This window comes from Pestalotiopsis fici (genome assembly GCF_000516985.1).
Source record: "Pestalotiopsis fici W106-1 unplaced genomic scaffold PFICI_Scf_1, whole genome shotgun sequence".
Classification (NCBI taxonomy): domain Eukaryota; kingdom Fungi; phylum Ascomycota; class Sordariomycetes; order Amphisphaeriales; family Sporocadaceae; genus Pestalotiopsis; species Pestalotiopsis fici.
In genome coordinates this window covers 6,518,516-6,535,947 of record NW_006917091.1, presented here as the reverse complement: position 1 = coordinate 6,535,947, position 17,432 = coordinate 6,518,516, and the positions used below count along the sequence as shown (strand labels likewise).

Here is a 17,432-nt window from a genome sequence, read left to right as displayed (position 1 = left end):
AAAGGGGCGCCTGACGGGCTTCCGTATCGGGCAGGAGACAGAAGGTTTCTAGAAGACAAGGGCCACGCACCCCCTAGATACAGCACCCCCACAATTGCCGATCTTGGCTGAATACCGACAGAGTGGAACGGCGAGTCTTGATGAGTTGAGTGCCGCCTTGGCTGCGCCCATGTAACATCGTCTCATGTACATTTACACCTATAATGACGACAAGACGAATATACGTGTTCGCAATGACCACCTGCATTCTGTCTGATCTCGAAATGTCCTCCATGAGCCTTTACTCGGTCAATGTATCGTGGCAAAGACGTAAAGACGTTGCAAGTCTCAAAAATGCCGACCAGATACTGTCGAGAACACTCTTCAATCATGTTCAAGATGCCTATGGTCTTTCACGGGCAAGTGGACCGGGAATAACAGCTTCGACTATGTGAGTTCCTATCATAGCCATCCGCCTCCGCTTAGCGAAGAACTTACCAATGGGTGAGACGCTATATCGGGAAGTTGCAAAGACTCCCATGAATAAATCCATCTCACTGGCTGGAAGATATCCTCCCCAAACGGGACATTACATCGGAATCGTATGAGTGGCTTCCAATGAACCAAGTAGCCAAATAGCCAAGTAGCCAAGTGGCATGGCAAAAAGCTGGGCTATAAGGTACTGCAGCCCTACCCGAAGCCAAGGCACCTTGGCAATGTCGTCTTTGACTCGAATTCTTTGACAGAGCTGCTGTACTCGTAAAATTGCCGCCATCATGACGATGCACGACTACGAGACGGACAAGTCGACGACCGACTTGATTCGGCCTGCGACGAAGGATACCGAGCAGTTTGAACTGACCGAGGATCTCAAGGGCAAGATTCGTGTCGCTACTCGCAACGGCCCTCTTAGTGATGAGGAGGCAGCGAGGCGACTGAAGCTCTTCCGCCAGTCGGCACAGTATGATCCCAACATTCCCATCGAGGACCTCGATGATGTGGATCATGCTCTGCAGGAGCATGATGCCAGCAAGGAAAATGAACTAGTGCATGGCTTGGTTGAGGATAGTCCCTACCCTGAGTTGAGTACACCACCAGACCCTGAATCCCCCCAGAGTTACAGTGCTGATATGTCAATCTACAGGTCCGTGCAGCTGTCAAGAACTACGACGTCGATGTTCCCGCCAACACGGTTCGAGCTTGGGTGATTGGCATGACCATGACTACCATCTTCTCGGCTCTCAACATGCTCTTCTCCATGAGATCGCCGTCCATCATCATCACCTCGATTGTTGCTCAATTGGTTGCGTACCCCCTGGGCATGGGCTGGTCCAAGGTCATGCCCAGCCGACAGCTCAGCCTGTGTGGTCTCAAGTTCAGTCTCAACCCGGGCCCGTTCAACTTCAAGGAGCACGGCCTCATTGTCCTCATGGCGAATGCTTCCTATGGCTCTGGAGCCGGCTACTTTACCGATATCCTCACTGCCCAAAAGGCCTACTACGGCTTCGACTGGGGTTGGGGCTATGCCATCCTGCTTGCTCTGACCACGCAGTGTATCGGGTTCGGCATCGCAGGTATCGCGCGCATCTGGCTCGTGGAGCCCGCGTCCATGATTTGGCCCGCAAACTTGGTCAGCACCACGTTCATGTACACGCTCCACGACCACTCGAGGACGAACCCGGCCGAGTCAAACGGTTGGGCCATTAGCCGGTACCGCTGGTTCTTTTACGTCGGTCTCGCCTCCTTCTTCTGGTACTGGATCCCGGGCTATCTCTTCCAGGCACTCAGCGTCTTTGCCTTTCCGACCTTTATCGCCCCCGACAACGTCACCGTCAATCAGGTCTTTGGCGGCTGGACGGGCATGGGACTGCTTCCTCTGACCTTGGACTGGACTCAAATCGCCGGCTACTTGGGCTCTCCGCTGGTGCCGCCGTTCCACTCCATTTTCAACACGCTGATTGGTGTCATTGTCTTTTACTGGGTCGCCGCGGCCGGTATTCACTGGACGGGCACGTGGTACGCCGACTACCTGCCCTTTAGCGACAGCGGATCCTGGGACAATACGCAGAGCTCGTACAACGTGAGCCGTATCCTGACTCCGGACTTTGACCTCGATGTTGCCAAGTACGAGGAGTACTCGCCCTTGTTCTTGTCGACCACTTTTGCCATGAGCTACGGTCTCTCCTTTGCCGGCATTGCCTCTGTCATTGTCCACACGGCGCTCTTCCACGCCAAGGAGATTTGGATCCGGTTCCGGGACCGCGAGGGTACCTTGGACGATGTCCATGCCAAGATGATGTAAGTCGGCCATTGACTCGGTCCTCTCTAGCACACTGACTAACATGATCTTAGGCGCAAGTACAAGACTGTGCCTCAATGGTGGTTTCTGTGCATCTTTGTGCCCTGCCTGGCGCTTAGTTTCGCCACCTCGTACATTTGGCCTACGGGATTGACCTGGTGGGCTCTGCTGATTGCCGTCGTCATCAGCTTTGTCTGGATGATCCCCATTGGCATGGTCCAAGCCGTCACCAATATCCAGATTGGTCTGAACGTCTTCACCGAGTTCATGATTGGGTACATGCTGCCAGGGCGCCCTAATGCCATGATGATGTTCAAGACTTATGGATGTAAGAACTCTACTGCACCCTCTATGAAAAGAGTTGGATGGATAAGATACTAACGTGACCACAGACATTACCATGACCCAAGGTCTTGCCTTTGTTGCGGATATGAAGCTGGGCCATTATCTAAAGCTACCACCTCGCACCATGTTCTTTGGTCAGCTCATCGCCACAGTATGGTCGTGTCTGGTACAGGTGGCCGTCTTTTATTGTAAGTCCAAATGTGAGCCTTGAAAAGTCACATGAGATCGGCTGCTCATCATCGCATCTCCCAGGGGCTCTTGGCTCTATCGAAGGAATCTGCACCGCCGATGCCGTCGCCCGCTTCACCTGCCCGAACGGCAAAGTCTTCTTCACGGCCTCGGTCATCTGGGGTCTGATTGGCCCCCAGCGCATCTTTTCGGGCTCGGCCATTTACGCCAACCTCCAATGTGAGCTCTCCTTCCACTCTCAATACACAACCAAGAGCCCTGAAATAAGTCACTAACGTTCCGCAACACAAAAAGATTTCTGGATCGCCGGTGCAGCGCTCCCCATCATCTTTTGGTTGATCCAGCGCAAGTGGCCCAAGTCCTGGGTCCGCCTCCTGCACGCCCCCGTCATCTTTTCCGGACCCGGTTATATCCCTCCCGCGACGCCGCTCAACTACCTTACTTGGGGCGTCATTGGCATCTTGTTTAACCGCTTCATTCGCAACAAGTGGCGAGGCTGGTGGATGAGATTCAACTGTAGGTCATTTTCTTCTCTCTCTTTTTCCAGCGCAATGAAATCATATTGCTTGTCATCTAGTCACTAATCACTTATTTCTCATTCTTCAGACATCACCTCGGCCGGTCTAGATGCCGGTCTCGCCCTCTGCACCATTCTCATTGTGCTCTCCATCTCCCTCACCAACACGGCCGCGCCCGATTGGTGGGGCAACAACCAGGCTCTCAACACCATGGACTACAATGGCAATGCCTGGTACAAGACGGTAGACGAGGGTGAGACTTTTGGACCCGACTCGTGGTGATTGTGACCTTTTTTCACAGCAAAGATAAAAGATGTGGCTCACTTGCTGCAACTGTAGAGTGCAAACTTGACAAGTGTGAGAATATTTTGTCGATTAGGGATTTCTTTGTGTATAATTAGTTTTCAGAGGTAGGGAGGGAAAGACGCAGGGTAGTTGGGTAATCAAATCTTGGAAAACAATTCATGTTTGCAATCGCGACTAAGAATATTAATGAAATGAGTCAAATACGTGCTTCAGAAGTATCGACATGATTATCGAATAGTATCTGATGGGCTTAATACCTAACACCAGATGAGGCTTGGGTAAAATACAATCCTTGGGTTGCCCCGACATTTCTTTCCATGCCCTAACATGTACTTTACCATTATCATGACTCATAAATGCTGACGTCTTGTTTGCTGAAATGTATACATGGGGGGATTCAATCCGGGATGCTCTGGAAATAACTGCTCCTCGCCTCTTCCAAGATGGCCTTGTATTATGTCTTGAGCGAATCGGTGTATAAAATCCATGGGATTCACGTCTCCATGAAACCCCCCATGTACTGCGTGAAAATGCGCCTGTCTGGGATGCGTGTTTTGACCTCCTGGCGGGTTAAGCTCGGGCTCGAATGGATTGTGAGGACCAGGCAAGGGCCCTAGGTCAACCGGTCGCCAGTGTCGTGGCTGATTTTCGCGTCTGAACAGGAAGTTTGGAATATTTATTCCGGGGGGTTGGTTGAGAAACCCCGCCAAAGCACGTCCGCCCTCGTATATTGGTGGGTTTTCAAAGTATTTGCAATCTGTCTTGTGTTTGCATTGAAGGAAAGATTGCTCATCGTGGAAATATGTCGAGAGACACAGATAACACCATTCATGGCCACAGACACCTATTGCAACGTCAATAAATAACTCCTATTCAAAATGTAAGAGAAGAACAAGTAATACTTACAAGTGATGTGATCGCAACCGGTGAATTTGTAGACATCCTTATGGCACTGTGGGCAAGCTTTTGTGATTTCCTTGACCTTTTTCTCCGAAGCCATTTCGCCTCTCCGCTGGCGTCTGTTGCGTACATCAAACTCTTTGCAGGTTTCGCCCTTGTGCCATGGTAGATCGTGGTTGGCACAGGAAGAGGCTTTGCAGCTGTGGCATTTGACTTTTTGACAACCCGGACGAACAATCTGACCAGACTGGCAACGTGGATTCAAGCACCACTTGAAATCAGGAATATCTGAGACTGCCGCCTTTGTGGCCAGGTTATCATATCTATATTCAATGATTAGCCGGGACCTCATGAGAGCAACATATTTTCGCCACACAAACCTGTCGAACGTTTCTTTCCCGGCAAATGCCTGGACATCCTCAAAGCGCAGGAGCTGTGAACATTCGGGGCATCTCAGCCTATCCCAAGCCACAGTCTCCATGCTCGAGGCAATCCATTGACCAATACACTCCTTGCATGTATTTGGCTCATGCTCACATGAGCTGGTAATACAACTTGGCATCTCCGACACCCTTTTATCATCGCTGCATACCACACATGTCGTTGTCTGAGGCAGAAGCCATGCCTCTTCTACCGTGAATTTGTCTTCCAAGTCCCGCGCCAGTTCAAAGTCGACAGTCTGGCCAAAAGAAATGCGCCGCCGCCGATCCAACAGCTTTCCCTTACACACCAGAGTGAAATCATCAGAATCCACGCTCAGGCGACTAGAGGCGCGGTAGTGTACATTTGTCAGTAACTTGTGGATAAGCCAGTGCCTGAGAGTTTGAAGGTCGACCGAGGATCTACCACCAGGCGGGTGGTATATATACTCCTCGTTCACTCCTTTCATAATAAGGTAGTTGTATGCCGGAGCTATATCGATCCAGATTTTATGGCAGAGCCACGACTTGATCATGGTGGCCTTCCAATTATTTCCCTGCAAAAGTCCAGGTCTCAAGCCACCATGTGCCGATATTACGACCCGGTTGGGATCCTCGATGTCCAGGAGAGACGCAAGTAAGCATCTCAGCTCACCTATGGTCTCTCCTTTTTCCAGAGCAGTGCGTATTTGTGTGAGTTGCTCACTGTCCAAGTGGAGCCTCCTGCCCCAAGAGATTCTGATTGCACCTTCTCGGCCATCATTGTCGTCGCTTTCCAGAGCTCGATAGTATAGTCTAGAAACATTTCTTGGAATCTCGTCGCCCAACAAACGCTCGTCCATGAGGTAGTAGATGATCCGAGCCTCGCTTGGCACCGGCTCATCATCGTCATCGCCGTCAGCATAGCGACGCTTCAGAAAGTTCTCAACATGACTTAAGCATGTCGTTTCCTTTACCGCAATCCTGATGGGATCTCGCAGATCATCGAGATCAAACAACTCGATTTCTCTTCTCTCCGCCCTTTCGTAAGGCGGAGACTCGCCCTTCAGAGAGTGGTGATGATGAGCGCCATGAGATCTATGCGCTCGAGGTCGATGAGCCAAAGTGGTCGAGAAACTGGTCATGATGCAGCCGATCAATGACAATTTGCATCTGAAAAGTTGCTGGGCTTGTGGGACCACACAAAGGGAGCAAACTCTCAAATGTGCCGAGCCTTGTTGAGCGTGTGGTCAGGCAGTTTAATGTAGATATGTCTGCAAGAACCCTTCGGGCTTGGCGAGCTGATTGAAGCCGCAGCGCCGGCCGAGAGCTGCATATAGAGATTGTTAGTAGCCCTGGGAAACGCTCACACGGGAGCTGGACCGTGACAGCACACAAGGACCACGAGTGGTCAACGAGACAGCGACACGCATGAATGCAACGACAACCCAAGGGAAGCGAAGAAAAGGAAAAAGTGATCAGGCACGAAAGCGCTTGCAGAACAAATGTGGAAAGTGCAGAAGCATGAGGCTCTGATCACGCTTATGGAATTGGCCGCCTGCATATGAGACAAAGCTGACGAGGGGGGAGAGAGGAGGGAAAGTGGCAGGGCGGGGCAATCGAGATGGTCACTGGCTAAGAAAGCTTCCTCACCCTCTTCCTTCAGAGCTTTTGACTTGTCCTACCTTCTTTGCAACCACTACATTTCCTGCATGTATCCAATAACCGTTGCTCCCCCTCGCTCATGGTGGCGCCCGGGGTTGCAAGCAATGAGGAACGTCTCGGATGCATTCTTGGTGCCCTACTACTGTTGCACGTCAGGTGTCCGAGTGGGATGATGCCAATCCTTTTTTTGAACCTTGGATTGTGCGCATTTCATTTCAGAGTGCGACTTGGCGACGCCGAAGTTGAATGGTCGCATCTCTACCAAAGCTTATGCAAGTGATGATATATGTAAGTACCTTATTGCACGACTGTTTTGTCAGTCCCCGGCAGTTTTTCATGCTTTGGCTCTAATCTGCTCGCCGTAATGAGACATTGGCCAGGAAAAACTTGCTCTTTTCCTCCTCCATCGCCTTCTACCTGCATTTGAAGTCTAGCAAATCTAAACCTGAAATCTCCACCTGGTGCAGATGCAAAGATGACTTGTACATACATAGGATGATTATATAGAATAAACCTTGTCAGCTTCTTGACCTTTCAAGCTCTTTTCGAATGAGGCCAATTCTATGCTCAACTGGACAAATACCAATCACGCTGCAACAACATCCACACTAACCCCGTGCCCGCTGTAACAAAGGCAAAAGAGCCCTCCTTCATCCGGACGGTCCGGTATACCAGCAGCTCCGTGCCGTACAGGAACAGCACCCCGGCAAACGTAGCGGCGGCCAGGTCGTACAGGGCGGCGTTGGTGAGGGCGTACGCGGCGGACAGCCGGATCATGCCCGTGTAGATATTCTTGACGCCGTACACGCGGGCCAGCAGCCCCTGTTCCGGGGTCTTGACCGGGCTTGCCGGGCCGCTGAACGCCCGCAGCGAGGTGCGCGGGCTCTGGGCGTAGCAAACTGCTCTGCGGGGGTTGCATCAAGTATTAGTCATCTCTCCAGGTGTATTCACTGCTATTATTGATTTCTAGGAGTCACGGACGAGTGAATGATGGCAGAAGCGCCAGCCTTGGAGATTGCGTTAGTCGATAGTTCTCCCGGCTCCTATTTTCAATAGCTGGCCTATACTCACGTATATCAGGAAATACGGCAGCAAACCATCGTGCTGCGGAAGATATGCTGAGGCCATGATCGCTTTTGGTACAAGGAAGGTTTCTATCAGGACTTCATCAGCCTGGACTTGTCAAGATTCAGGAGGGTGATCACCATGGACATGTCCAACTAAGATCTGACTGCCCAGGCTAAGCCCTTTCCGGGGTCTCGGTGTCAACAGATTACCAACAGACAAGATGCATAGGGGGTACTTGGGCGATATCCTTGCATGAAGAAGATTTTTTCGAGACCGTTATGGTCTGTAGATATCTCAATACAACCAAAGATGACATGATCTGCAGAGAGAAAGTCGCCGCCCACAATTTGATGCTTCAATTGCCCCACGTATGACGGAGCAGACAATTATTCAAGCAAGACTTCAAACTCAAACTCCTTGTTCGGAAGCGCATACTCATCCCTGGTCTTTGGTCCACAAGAGCCGCTACCTAGACCATGATGCGCAGCATCAAGCCTCAGTACCACATTATCCGTTCTCTTCTTGTGCAGCTCGTGCGGGTGCGCCGCCGCCTCAACGTCCTTGACACGGTAATGTGATGCGTTGAAATCAAACAGCTTGCGATACTTCTTGTCCTCCTCGCCACTGTCTCTTTCCTCGAGATCCACGAATTGCGCCGTAATGGCCTCGCCGCTCGCGTGCGTAAACTTGACCCAGCGCGTGTCGGTCCGGTTGCCGCCCTCCTGCGGGTACTCGTACTCGGTCCAAAGCTTTGAGACCGTAGGGACGCCGTACACGCCCAGTCGCTGGGAGAGCTTCTTGTCGCTGTAGCTCTCCCCAGGACCGCGACCGTACCATGTCACGGCGTCCGGGTGGCCGTCTTGGCCGCCGGACCAATCGCTCGGCAACTCCATGCTGAGACCCATGCGCGGGAGCGTCCGCGGCAGGTTCATGCCCTTGGGGTTACCCTTGACACGAATAGCCAGTGTCCCCGAGGCGCTAAAGGTGTACGTGACGTCCAAGTCGATGGACCACGACAGGACTAGCGGGCGGAACTGCTGCTGCACCTTGACTGTAAACGTCTTTCCGTCTTCCGAGGCCGACCAGGAACTGCCGCGGCTGTACGTCTTGGCCAGATGCAGCAGTTGCTGTTTCCAGTCCTTGCCATCAGAAATTCCGAGACCCAGGTCGTTGTCGGTCGGAGCCCTCCAAAAGGTAATATCGGGACTGACAGCCAGAAATTCCGTAGATTTCTTGGCAAGAGAGCGTAGCTTGCCGTCAATGGGCGAGAATGTCCAGGTAGTGCTCGCAGATTTGATGGTCAAAAGGCTTGGGGTCTCAGTCACCTCCAACTTGGCAGATGGCGATGACTGAATAGCTGCTGGGATGGGGGTATTGTTGATGGGTATATCTTCCGTTGCAATTGTGAACAACTCTGGCAATGAAAGTGTCTCGGTACGCTGGCGGAAGTCGAGCTGCACAATTCCCTCTCCAGAGATTGTATGCGCTGCCGAGGGCAGCGTCAGTTCAGCCGTCTCCTCGGGGGCAAGACCAGAAGGCAGCTCAATTTCTCCCGATTGTATGAGCTTACCATCGTCGAGAATTGCATAAGTGCATACGACGTGGTCCAATGACAAAAAGTCATATCTGTTGATGATGGTTGCCGTGGTTGTGGTATAGGAGATAACCTTGATTGGCTCAATGGCCTTCTTGTACTCGAGCAAACCGGGTGTTGGTGTATGGTCCGAGAACAAGACGCCGTCCATGACAAAATTTCCGTCATTGGGTTCATCGCCAAAGTCTCCGCCGTAAGCGTAATACTCATCGCCAGTCTCCTTGTCCTTGGTCAATAGTCCATGGTTGGCCCACTCCCACACGAAGCCACCCTGTAGCTTTGGGTATTTGTAAAAGACATCGACATATTCCTTGATGTTTCCTGGCCCGTTGCCCATTGCGTGGATGAACTCGCAGAGCACCAAGGGTTTGGACTTGCTCTCGTCCTCAGCAAATGCAACAATCTCCTCAATCGCCGGGTACATGCGTGAGTACATGTCCATTGTTTCGGCATAGATGTCGGCTTCGTAGTGAATAGGCCGGCTATCATCATAGGACTTGATCCAGTTATACATGGCCTTGAAGTTCCTGCCAAAGAACGCTTCGTTGCCCAGTGACCAGAAAGTCACACAGGCATGGAGTTGGTCACGTCGGACAAGTTGTTGAGCACGGTCGACGTAGGCCGTTTCCCAGGCGGGATTATCGGTTGTCCATTTGGCAGCATTCGCTCGTGTTAGGAGCTGGCGCTGGCGGAAAGGAAGATTTCTGTCTTCAGGACTTAGTGCGGCATCAGCTACTATACGTTAGTATCGATTTGAAGTCTCTATGTGAGGATGGCAGATTCATTCGTCTTACCAATGGACTCGAATCCGTGACACTCCAGGTCGGCTTCGTCCATCACCCAGAACTAATAATCGTTCAGTATTCATCACGAATCAAGCGTACTAAAGTAGGTCCCGACTTACACCAAGTTCATCGGCAAGATCATAGAGGCGGACATCGCTAGGCTGGTGAGAGGTCCGGATTGCGTTGATGTTGTGGGTCTTCATCAGTAGCAAGTCATTTTTCATGAACTCATACGGGACAGCTCGCCCGAACTGAGGATGGTGTTCGTGACGGTTGGCACCCTTTAGGACGATGTGCTTTCCATTTACTTTGATGAGCCCGTCCTTCATTTCCACTTGCTTGAATCCGATGCGGTGGGCAACATAGCTGCTGCCGTTCAGGGATACAAGAAGGTGGTATAATGTTGGCGTCTCGGCTGTCCACTTGGATGGGTTTTCAACTGGGAATGAGAAATCGACAGAGCCTCCGAAAGCCGACCTGGTGGCTTGTGCAATGACCTTGCTCTTTGATGTGTCGAATAGCTCAACCTTGAGCTGCCCGGAGCCTGTGAGATCGACACGGACTTTGAGATCTGCGTTGACGTAGTCCTTGTCAAGCTTGGTCTGGACGAACAGGTCTTCGACTCTTGTCGTTGCCGGAAAGCCCAATAGGTATACATCGCGGTAGATACCGCTCATTCTCCATTGGTCCTACAAGTTGAATTAGTACCACCTTTTTCCATCTTCTCAATTGGTGCCTTCTCAAGGGCGAGTAATCTTACCTGGTCTTCGATGTAAGTGGCATCGCTCCACTGATAGACCTTTACTGCAAGGGTGTTCTCGCCGTTCTCGTCCACAACGCTCGTGATATCGAACTCTGACGGGTTTCTAGAGCCCTGGTGATATCCAATCTCCTTTCCATTGACCCAGACGTGAAAGGCAGAATCGACACCCTCAAACCTCAGTCTGAGCTGTGAACCCCGGAGAGACTCGGGCACGGTAAATTTCTTGACATATGATCCAGTCTCGTTGTCATCAAAGGGCACGTTTGGCGGGTCGACTGGGATGGGGAAGTTGACATTGGTGTAGTGAGGACCCTTGCCGTAGCCGTTGAGCTGCCACATGCTGGGGACCGCGAGATCGTCCCATTTCGTCGTATCAAAGGCAGGGCTCTCAAACCCCTCTGGGCCCTCGAATGGGTTTTTCGAGTGCTTGAATTTCCAGTTGTCTCCAGACAGTTTGTATGTCTTGGACTTTGTGATGTCATAACTCAAGGCATCGTCAGCCGAGCTGTACATATAGAAATTGGCACGCGGGGCTAGTGTATTCTTGTGAAGAACATCGAGATTGTTCCAGTCTGGCAGAGCTGCCGGGTGGACCTTGGCCGAGGACATTTTTCTTTCTTGGTCGCGTGAGGCTTCACGTTATTCACACCGTCGTCTCCTCCCTACAGCTAGAACAGAAGAGAGAAAAAGGTGAAGAACAAAAACACATGTCTTTTGAGCACAACTGCGTCCTTTTATGATTCCCGTCGGCTGTGTATCCCGACTAATACATCTCGTTCCGAGGCGGACCGTGGGGTAATACCCACCTCCCCACTAACGTGCTTGAGTGGTAACGTGGGATGAGGAGAACAACGGGCACTATAGGCGAGTTTTCCGCTGGTCGACAGGCACCATGTGGATTATCACCCATTAACACGCGAGACGGGGCTTTCAGCAAATTGCCAAGAACAACCAGCCTTCCACTATTTGATTAAATGTAGTGCATTTTTAAGCTGGACCGTATAAATTCTTGGCTACAATTGTAGAATCCAAATTTCTCGGGCACAGAACCATCATACCAATGGAAGCCCAAAAGTTGGAGACTGCCATCTGTTTGTGCAAAGAATATCGTCGTGCAGCACAAGTAGTTACAAAGTATTCATGAATATCTAGACAGTATCCGAGCAACAGTGTGTCACAATTCATTTCCCTGGACTATGTGGGCTGCCTATATGCAACCATTCAGCGAATTACATGCAGTAAGGACTGTCGACTGTTGCATCCGTGTTACCAGTCGTTTGCTGAAATACCAATCAGTCAAATGGTATCCTGCGGAGTGACTCCCCTCCGTTTCGCTTCTTCATTTCTTGTGCCGCAGCGAGACTGCTGGGCACCTTGATACCACAACAATCACCCCACGAGTTCAGTTGATGGACATGTTTGACGCCATTGTGCTCAACCATGATTGCTCCACCTTCCGCTTCATCTTCTTCTCGTGACACGCCAGCCTCGTCTTCCGTACTCATGCCCTCAACTGCGGGGATCAAAGAACCAAAGAGAAAGTGTTGCATGACGGGCAGCTTCCGAAGGACTTCAGCGACAAACATCTTCCGCATGCCGCCTTCCACCTTTTCCCAATTCTTGGCCGACGAAATGTCGTCCAGCATCGGACTGTGCCACCGTAGGCCCTTGACAGTCTTTGTAGAGTTGACAAAACTGACTTGGCCCAGATACATGAACTCGTCCCCAAATTCCTCGAGCGTCAATTCCTGATGTATAGCAAGTGGCGTGATGAACGGGTGATGCAGTAGTTGACTGGCACCGAATAAGAATGGCAGGAATTGATAGTCGTCGAGTCCCCAAACTCCATGGGAGCCAGCCGGCTCAAGATAGTAGGTTGACTGGATCGATCGCATCAACCCCAGATACCGCACAAACACCCGGAGGACAAGAGCCTGAAAGTCGGATGCCTTGATGATCTGTAGCTGATATAGACACAGGAGCCATATCACAAAGTTGAGTTCATGGCCAGATCCATAATCTATGCGAGTGCGATTGCCGAAAGACTGGAGTAGATATGTCTCAACTTCGGCGATCGCTTCCGGGGATGAGAGCCCTAGTTTCTGATGCCACGAAGCACTGGCAGATTTCGTCTTGTCCAAGAAGGAGCGGAAGAGCTTGTTTCCAAATCGCGAGCCTCCTGAATCATCAGGTGGTGTGGCTGCAACCAGGGTCTCGGCGTCGTCCAGAATAGAAAGAATGGCTTTGACGGAAGCACTCAGATCCACATCCTTGACTGATGAAATGGGAGTATCCTTGACCGCATCGGACAGTCCAAAGATGAAGGCCAAAATGAGCTTATATGCGTCGGACTCCAAGAACAGCTCATGGTCCTTCACTGAAAGTATCCTTCTAGAAGGAACCTGGTGGGATATCGAGGCTAGCTCTGGCGGTGACGGCAGTTTTGGTGTCTCTGGGATAGCAGTGGGATTCGAAGGCGGAGCTCGTCGCCGCCTTGGTTCCAGCTTGGGCAGTCTGTCCTTGAGATTAGGAATGGTAGAAGGTGGTGGATTTGTGGGCCGTGACTCGGCCATGATGAGTTCTGCTTTGAGGGAGCTTTACGAAGACGGTAATGAATTTGGACAGTAGTCGTGCTTGCTTTGAGAGACGAAGTGTCGCTCTGGGGTCGTCAAGGGATGGCCTTGCAAGGGGTTGTTGTGTCAAGAAGTGGCAGTTGAAAAGAATTAGAAGTTGATATGCACCTAGAAGGTTCCGTCAAAGAAATCAAGCATTCAACAATGAAGATGTGGTAAGCAAGTACCGTAGCACGGAGCTTGCGGTTGAAAATCCGATGCACGCCACCAAAGTAGAAGACGGAGGTGAGGAATTGCCCCGCGATTTTGGATATGTAACATTTGACAATGGCCCCGGTGCTTAGGTGCCTGCATTTTTACGCTAAGTGAGGGGAGTGGGCGATTGCAGCTGTGGGGCACAAACTTTTAATTGGGCTTGGCCTTGCAACTTCACCAAACCATTGCACAGAATCGAGTGTTTGTCGTTTCCGTCCAGCCTTTTCCTCACCTCAGGGCTACCCGCGAGGACTTGAAAAATTTCAGCAAATCTTCCTTCTTCTTCTAGTGCAACAGAACCATCACCTGGTCGCTCCTGAAAATGGCAGCCACCCATGAGCCAGCAGCAATTCTGTCGCATCTGCAGAGCGCAGACGGCTCAGCAACCTTTTCTTACGCTGGCTATACCGTCACTGGTGCTGTCAATGGTCCGATAGAGGTGCAAAGAAGGGATGAACTGCCTGAGGAGGCCGTCGTCGACGTTATCGTACGACCAGCTGCAGGGGTTGGAGGTACGATCATGGCATGACACCCTTGGCTCTGTAATCCAAGACTGACCGCGTCTTGATATATAGGAACAAGAGAACGCCATCTAGAATCTCTGCTGCAGTCCACACTACGCCAGATTATTCTCATTGGCAACTTTCCCAGGACACTCATTCAAATTACCCTACAGGTCATTGTAGCCCCGGAAAATGAGTATGTCAATACCAAGGTCACCCAAGCAAGCACAGTAGGTTACTTCCCTCCAATCTCGGTTGTCATACACATGATTGTACTAAATGTGGTTGTTAGAACTTGCCTATTCTTCCGGCCTTGATACAAACCTCTGTTTTGACCCTGCTATCAGCCGCCATTCCTTTGACGGCAACCTTGACATCTGCCACCTTAGCAGTCATGTCGGACAACGGAGACAGTACAACTATTGCCAACCCCACAGCTCGGGAAATTGAACTATCCAAGTCACTCCATGTATTTGTCTACACGTCCCATGACGAGCTTGTATTGAGCGAGAGCGAGGGCGAATTCACTTTTGAAGAGTGGTCTGGAGCCTTCGAAGCTGCGAGACAACAATGCTGCGTACAGTCTCAGTCGGAAGACGTGGACATGAACAATGATGCTGGTGCTGGTGCTGGTGCGGACCTCAAGGGGTTTACGCGATCAACAATGGAAGCACAGATCGCGTCCGACCTGCACTGGAAGTAGCATTAATATCTGACTCTCCGGATTTTGCTTCCGTTGAGTATCCGCCAGCATTGCGCAACACTTCTGAGATTTGCCTCGTCGTAGTTGCGGTCAGCTCAAAGCGGTTTGGTGTCAGCAGGGAACAAAGTTGATGCACAAAAGTGGACTGGTACAAAACAACTGCATCTCGACCCAAGGAACGTGGCATGCAGCTATTTTGGGTGCTTCTTGTGGTTTGGTGGCGTGAGAAGATCGCGGCAATCCTTTCATGCGTGCTTGCGGCGATCTCATGTGCCAACACAACATGTTTCGACAAGTTGCGCCTATCATGATGGGCATTACGATCATGAGTCGACCGCGAATCTGGCGATTGGCTACAGCGCAGATAACGACCATGCCTTTTGGTGGATTAGTACAGTCGAAGCGGCTCTTGCCACAAAGCATGCGTTTGAGTTTGCCCTTGTGGATAGGGTGGTGTTTCACCTTTGACCACTTATTGAAGTGGGAGCCAAGCGCAAGCAGAAGGCCAGCTCTGTTCGGACAAAGAAGACGACACGAAAACAACAGATATGGGGACAAGACGACTGGAAATTCATGGGGAAGCAAAAGGCGAGAATAAGTCATGATACTGCTAGGGTGTGCCGCATACCCATGATTTGAGCCAGTTGAAGCTCAATATCAGCGCGAACCCTAGATGGCCAGATGATGGCTTTTCGATAGCAGCTTGGCAGCTATAGGCTCAGGGATTTCTCAAGAAACACCGACTAGAATCAGCAGAATACCCGCCGGATATGTGTGATGACCACCAGGACAGCGCCTTTGCGGGAGACTTAATACAGAAATTCCATTCGTTCTGAAAACGAAGGCTTCAAACACCAGCGAATTATGCGAGATGTGCGCCCTGAGAAAGTGGGCCCTTTTTTCAAGGAGGCTCAAGGAGGCTCGAAATGCGAAACTAAAAGGTCTTGGCGGGATAACATGAGGTGGATCCTTTCGTACAACAAGCGGACTTGAGACGACATGCCACGCATCCAGCTTGCCAGCAGCCTTGATCATGGTGATTCTCGCTTGTGCATGTCCCCTGTCCAGGACGGCGGGAGTTGAGACCGATGCTACTGACGAACCCCCCTCGTTGACGGGTCTGCGCCCACGTCTATCTTACATTATGCAGGGAATGAGTGGCAGGAGAAGTCGAGAAGCAATTGCGAGACCACAGTCCCGGGATGTCCCCACTAAGCTGCCACTCTAGCACGGATAGCGGCAAAGGATGAGTATGGGGTTCCGTCCGTCCACAGATACGATGTCCACCAGACTGTTCCATCTTCTGCCTCTCGAGCTTCAAAGATGATAAGATGCTCGAGTCGTGCCCGTCTGTCTAGCTGTTTCCCCTTCTCTCGTTAGTCTTGTAGACCCAACCGTCGTCATATACCACCCTCCCCAACCCGCGGATGCGCAAGCAGCGAAGCAGAGCTCTGGTAGTTCTCGCAATTACCTAGTCAACCGTCTTTGCCTCTTCTGTTTGGTTCTTCTTTCTTTCACAATATCAATCCCCAAGTTTCAGTCCTTTGTGCTCCTCGGAACCTATTCCTTGGCATACGCCCGACAGCTTTGATAGCATTTTTTCGGATTTTACAATCTTATTTTAATTTTTTTCTGGATTACTATCAAACCTGAACTTGCTTTTCATCAACCTCCAACCGACGTCGACCCCAGACGAGTTATCTTTCGTTCCGCGGATCTTGAGCATTCTAGATCGACTTTCGCGGCCTTTTTACCGATAGATTTGCGCAGCAACAAGCATTGTGTGCAGAGAAGAAAGACTATACATTTACATAGACGATTCGTTATTTTCATTAGCAACATTCGCATTCGTATTCAAGATACCCCTTCGACTGCCATTTTTTCTTTCTCGAAATCTGCAGCGTCAGCAACCATAATCACCTTTCCTCGAGCCACACAACTATCCAACAACCAAGGTTACGCTGCAGCAGGGCTGACGAAATCATATCACATTCTTTGTCCAACCATATTGAGCTTGCGACAGTTGTGTAAGTCTAGCTCCATCACGGGAAGAAGCACATTGGCTTCCAATCGATTTGCCCAAGACAATCACATGTCTGGCTGCACTCGCCATTGGCTGGAAGCAGCTTGCCAGTCAGAACTCGGGCGATATTGGTGACTGACACAGGCTATAGTGTTCGGGACTTTCCAGACATTCGATATTCTTAGGCTGTGTAAAGGTTTCCTTCAGCCGCGCATCTCCAACTCAAGCGAATCATCTCGCTCTCCTTGTTTGTATTCTCCGTGTCAGAGAGGCTCGGAGAAGGGAACATAGGTTTTGCACTACCTTTGGGCTAGCCACAAGGAGTACACCACACATTTTACCTCACACCTCCCGGAATCCTGCTAGGTTAAACTCCAGGTAACCTTCTTCGGAGAACTGCAGTCAGCAGGATCGACAGATCGGTAAAAGTCCAGTTCTATTTCAGAACCACGCCTGCAGTACGACGAACCCAAGGTTGCATCAAGTTTCGGCCGGGGTTTTCGAAGCTTATCTCCTTGTCAATCTCACTTCAGCGCACCACAAGCACAACCTAGCCTCGGACAAAA

The 17,432-nt window shown here is 50.9% G+C and overlaps 6 protein-coding genes across 6 annotated transcripts; 2 read left to right on the top strand and 4 right to left on the bottom strand.

The window, feature by feature from the left end:
- Positions 1–755: 755 nt before the first annotated feature.
- Positions 756–3,612, top strand: PFICI_01904 (uncharacterized protein; the record flags this gene model as incomplete). Its single annotated transcript, XM_007830485.1, has 7 exons — positions 756–1,065; positions 1,134–2,277; positions 2,332–2,606; positions 2,671–2,811; positions 2,876–3,031; positions 3,107–3,328; positions 3,419–3,612. The coding sequence occupies 7 exons, from the start codon at positions 756–758 to the stop codon at positions 3,610–3,612; spliced, it is 2,442 nt and encodes an 813-aa protein (XP_007828676.1).
- An 868-nt stretch (positions 3,613–4,480) lies between these two features.
- Positions 4,481–6,079, bottom strand: PFICI_01903 (uncharacterized protein; the record flags this gene model as incomplete). The annotated part of the gene is made up of 1 exon (XM_007830484.1): positions 4,481–6,079. The coding sequence occupies one exon, from the start codon at positions 6,077–6,079 to the stop codon at positions 4,481–4,483; it is 1,599 nt and encodes a 532-aa protein (XP_007828675.1).
- Positions 6,080–7,166: 1,087 nt separating this feature from the next.
- Positions 7,167–7,727, bottom strand: PFICI_01902 (uncharacterized protein; the record flags this gene model as incomplete). The annotated part of the gene is made up of 3 exons (XM_007830483.1): positions 7,167–7,503; positions 7,581–7,606; positions 7,671–7,727. The coding sequence occupies 3 exons, from the start codon at positions 7,725–7,727 to the stop codon at positions 7,167–7,169; spliced, it is 420 nt and encodes a 139-aa protein (XP_007828674.1).
- A 326-nt stretch (positions 7,728–8,053) lies between these two features.
- PFICI_01901 (uncharacterized protein) lies at positions 8,054–11,418 on the bottom strand (the record flags this gene model as incomplete). The annotated part of the gene is made up of 4 exons (XM_007830482.1): positions 8,054–9,993; positions 10,056–10,107; positions 10,166–10,735; positions 10,807–11,418. The coding sequence occupies 4 exons, from the start codon at positions 11,416–11,418 to the stop codon at positions 8,054–8,056; spliced, it is 3,174 nt and encodes a 1,057-aa protein (XP_007828673.1).
- A 683-nt stretch (positions 11,419–12,101) lies between these two features.
- PFICI_01900 (Serine/threonine-protein phosphatase 2A activator 2) lies at positions 12,102–13,382 on the bottom strand (the record flags this gene model as incomplete). The annotated part of the gene is made up of 1 exon (XM_007830481.1): positions 12,102–13,382. One exon carries the CDS (start codon positions 13,380–13,382, stop codon positions 12,102–12,104), a length of 1,281 nt encoding a protein of 426 aa, XP_007828672.1.
- Positions 13,383–13,959: 577 nt separating this feature from the next.
- On the top strand, positions 13,960–14,843 carry PFICI_01899 (uncharacterized protein; the record flags this gene model as incomplete). Its single annotated transcript, XM_007830480.1, has 3 exons — positions 13,960–14,149; positions 14,213–14,370; positions 14,433–14,843. 3 exons carry the CDS (start codon positions 13,960–13,962, stop codon positions 14,841–14,843), a joined length of 759 nt encoding a protein of 252 aa, XP_007828671.1.
- Between the last annotated feature and the right edge of the window lie 2,589 nt (positions 14,844–17,432).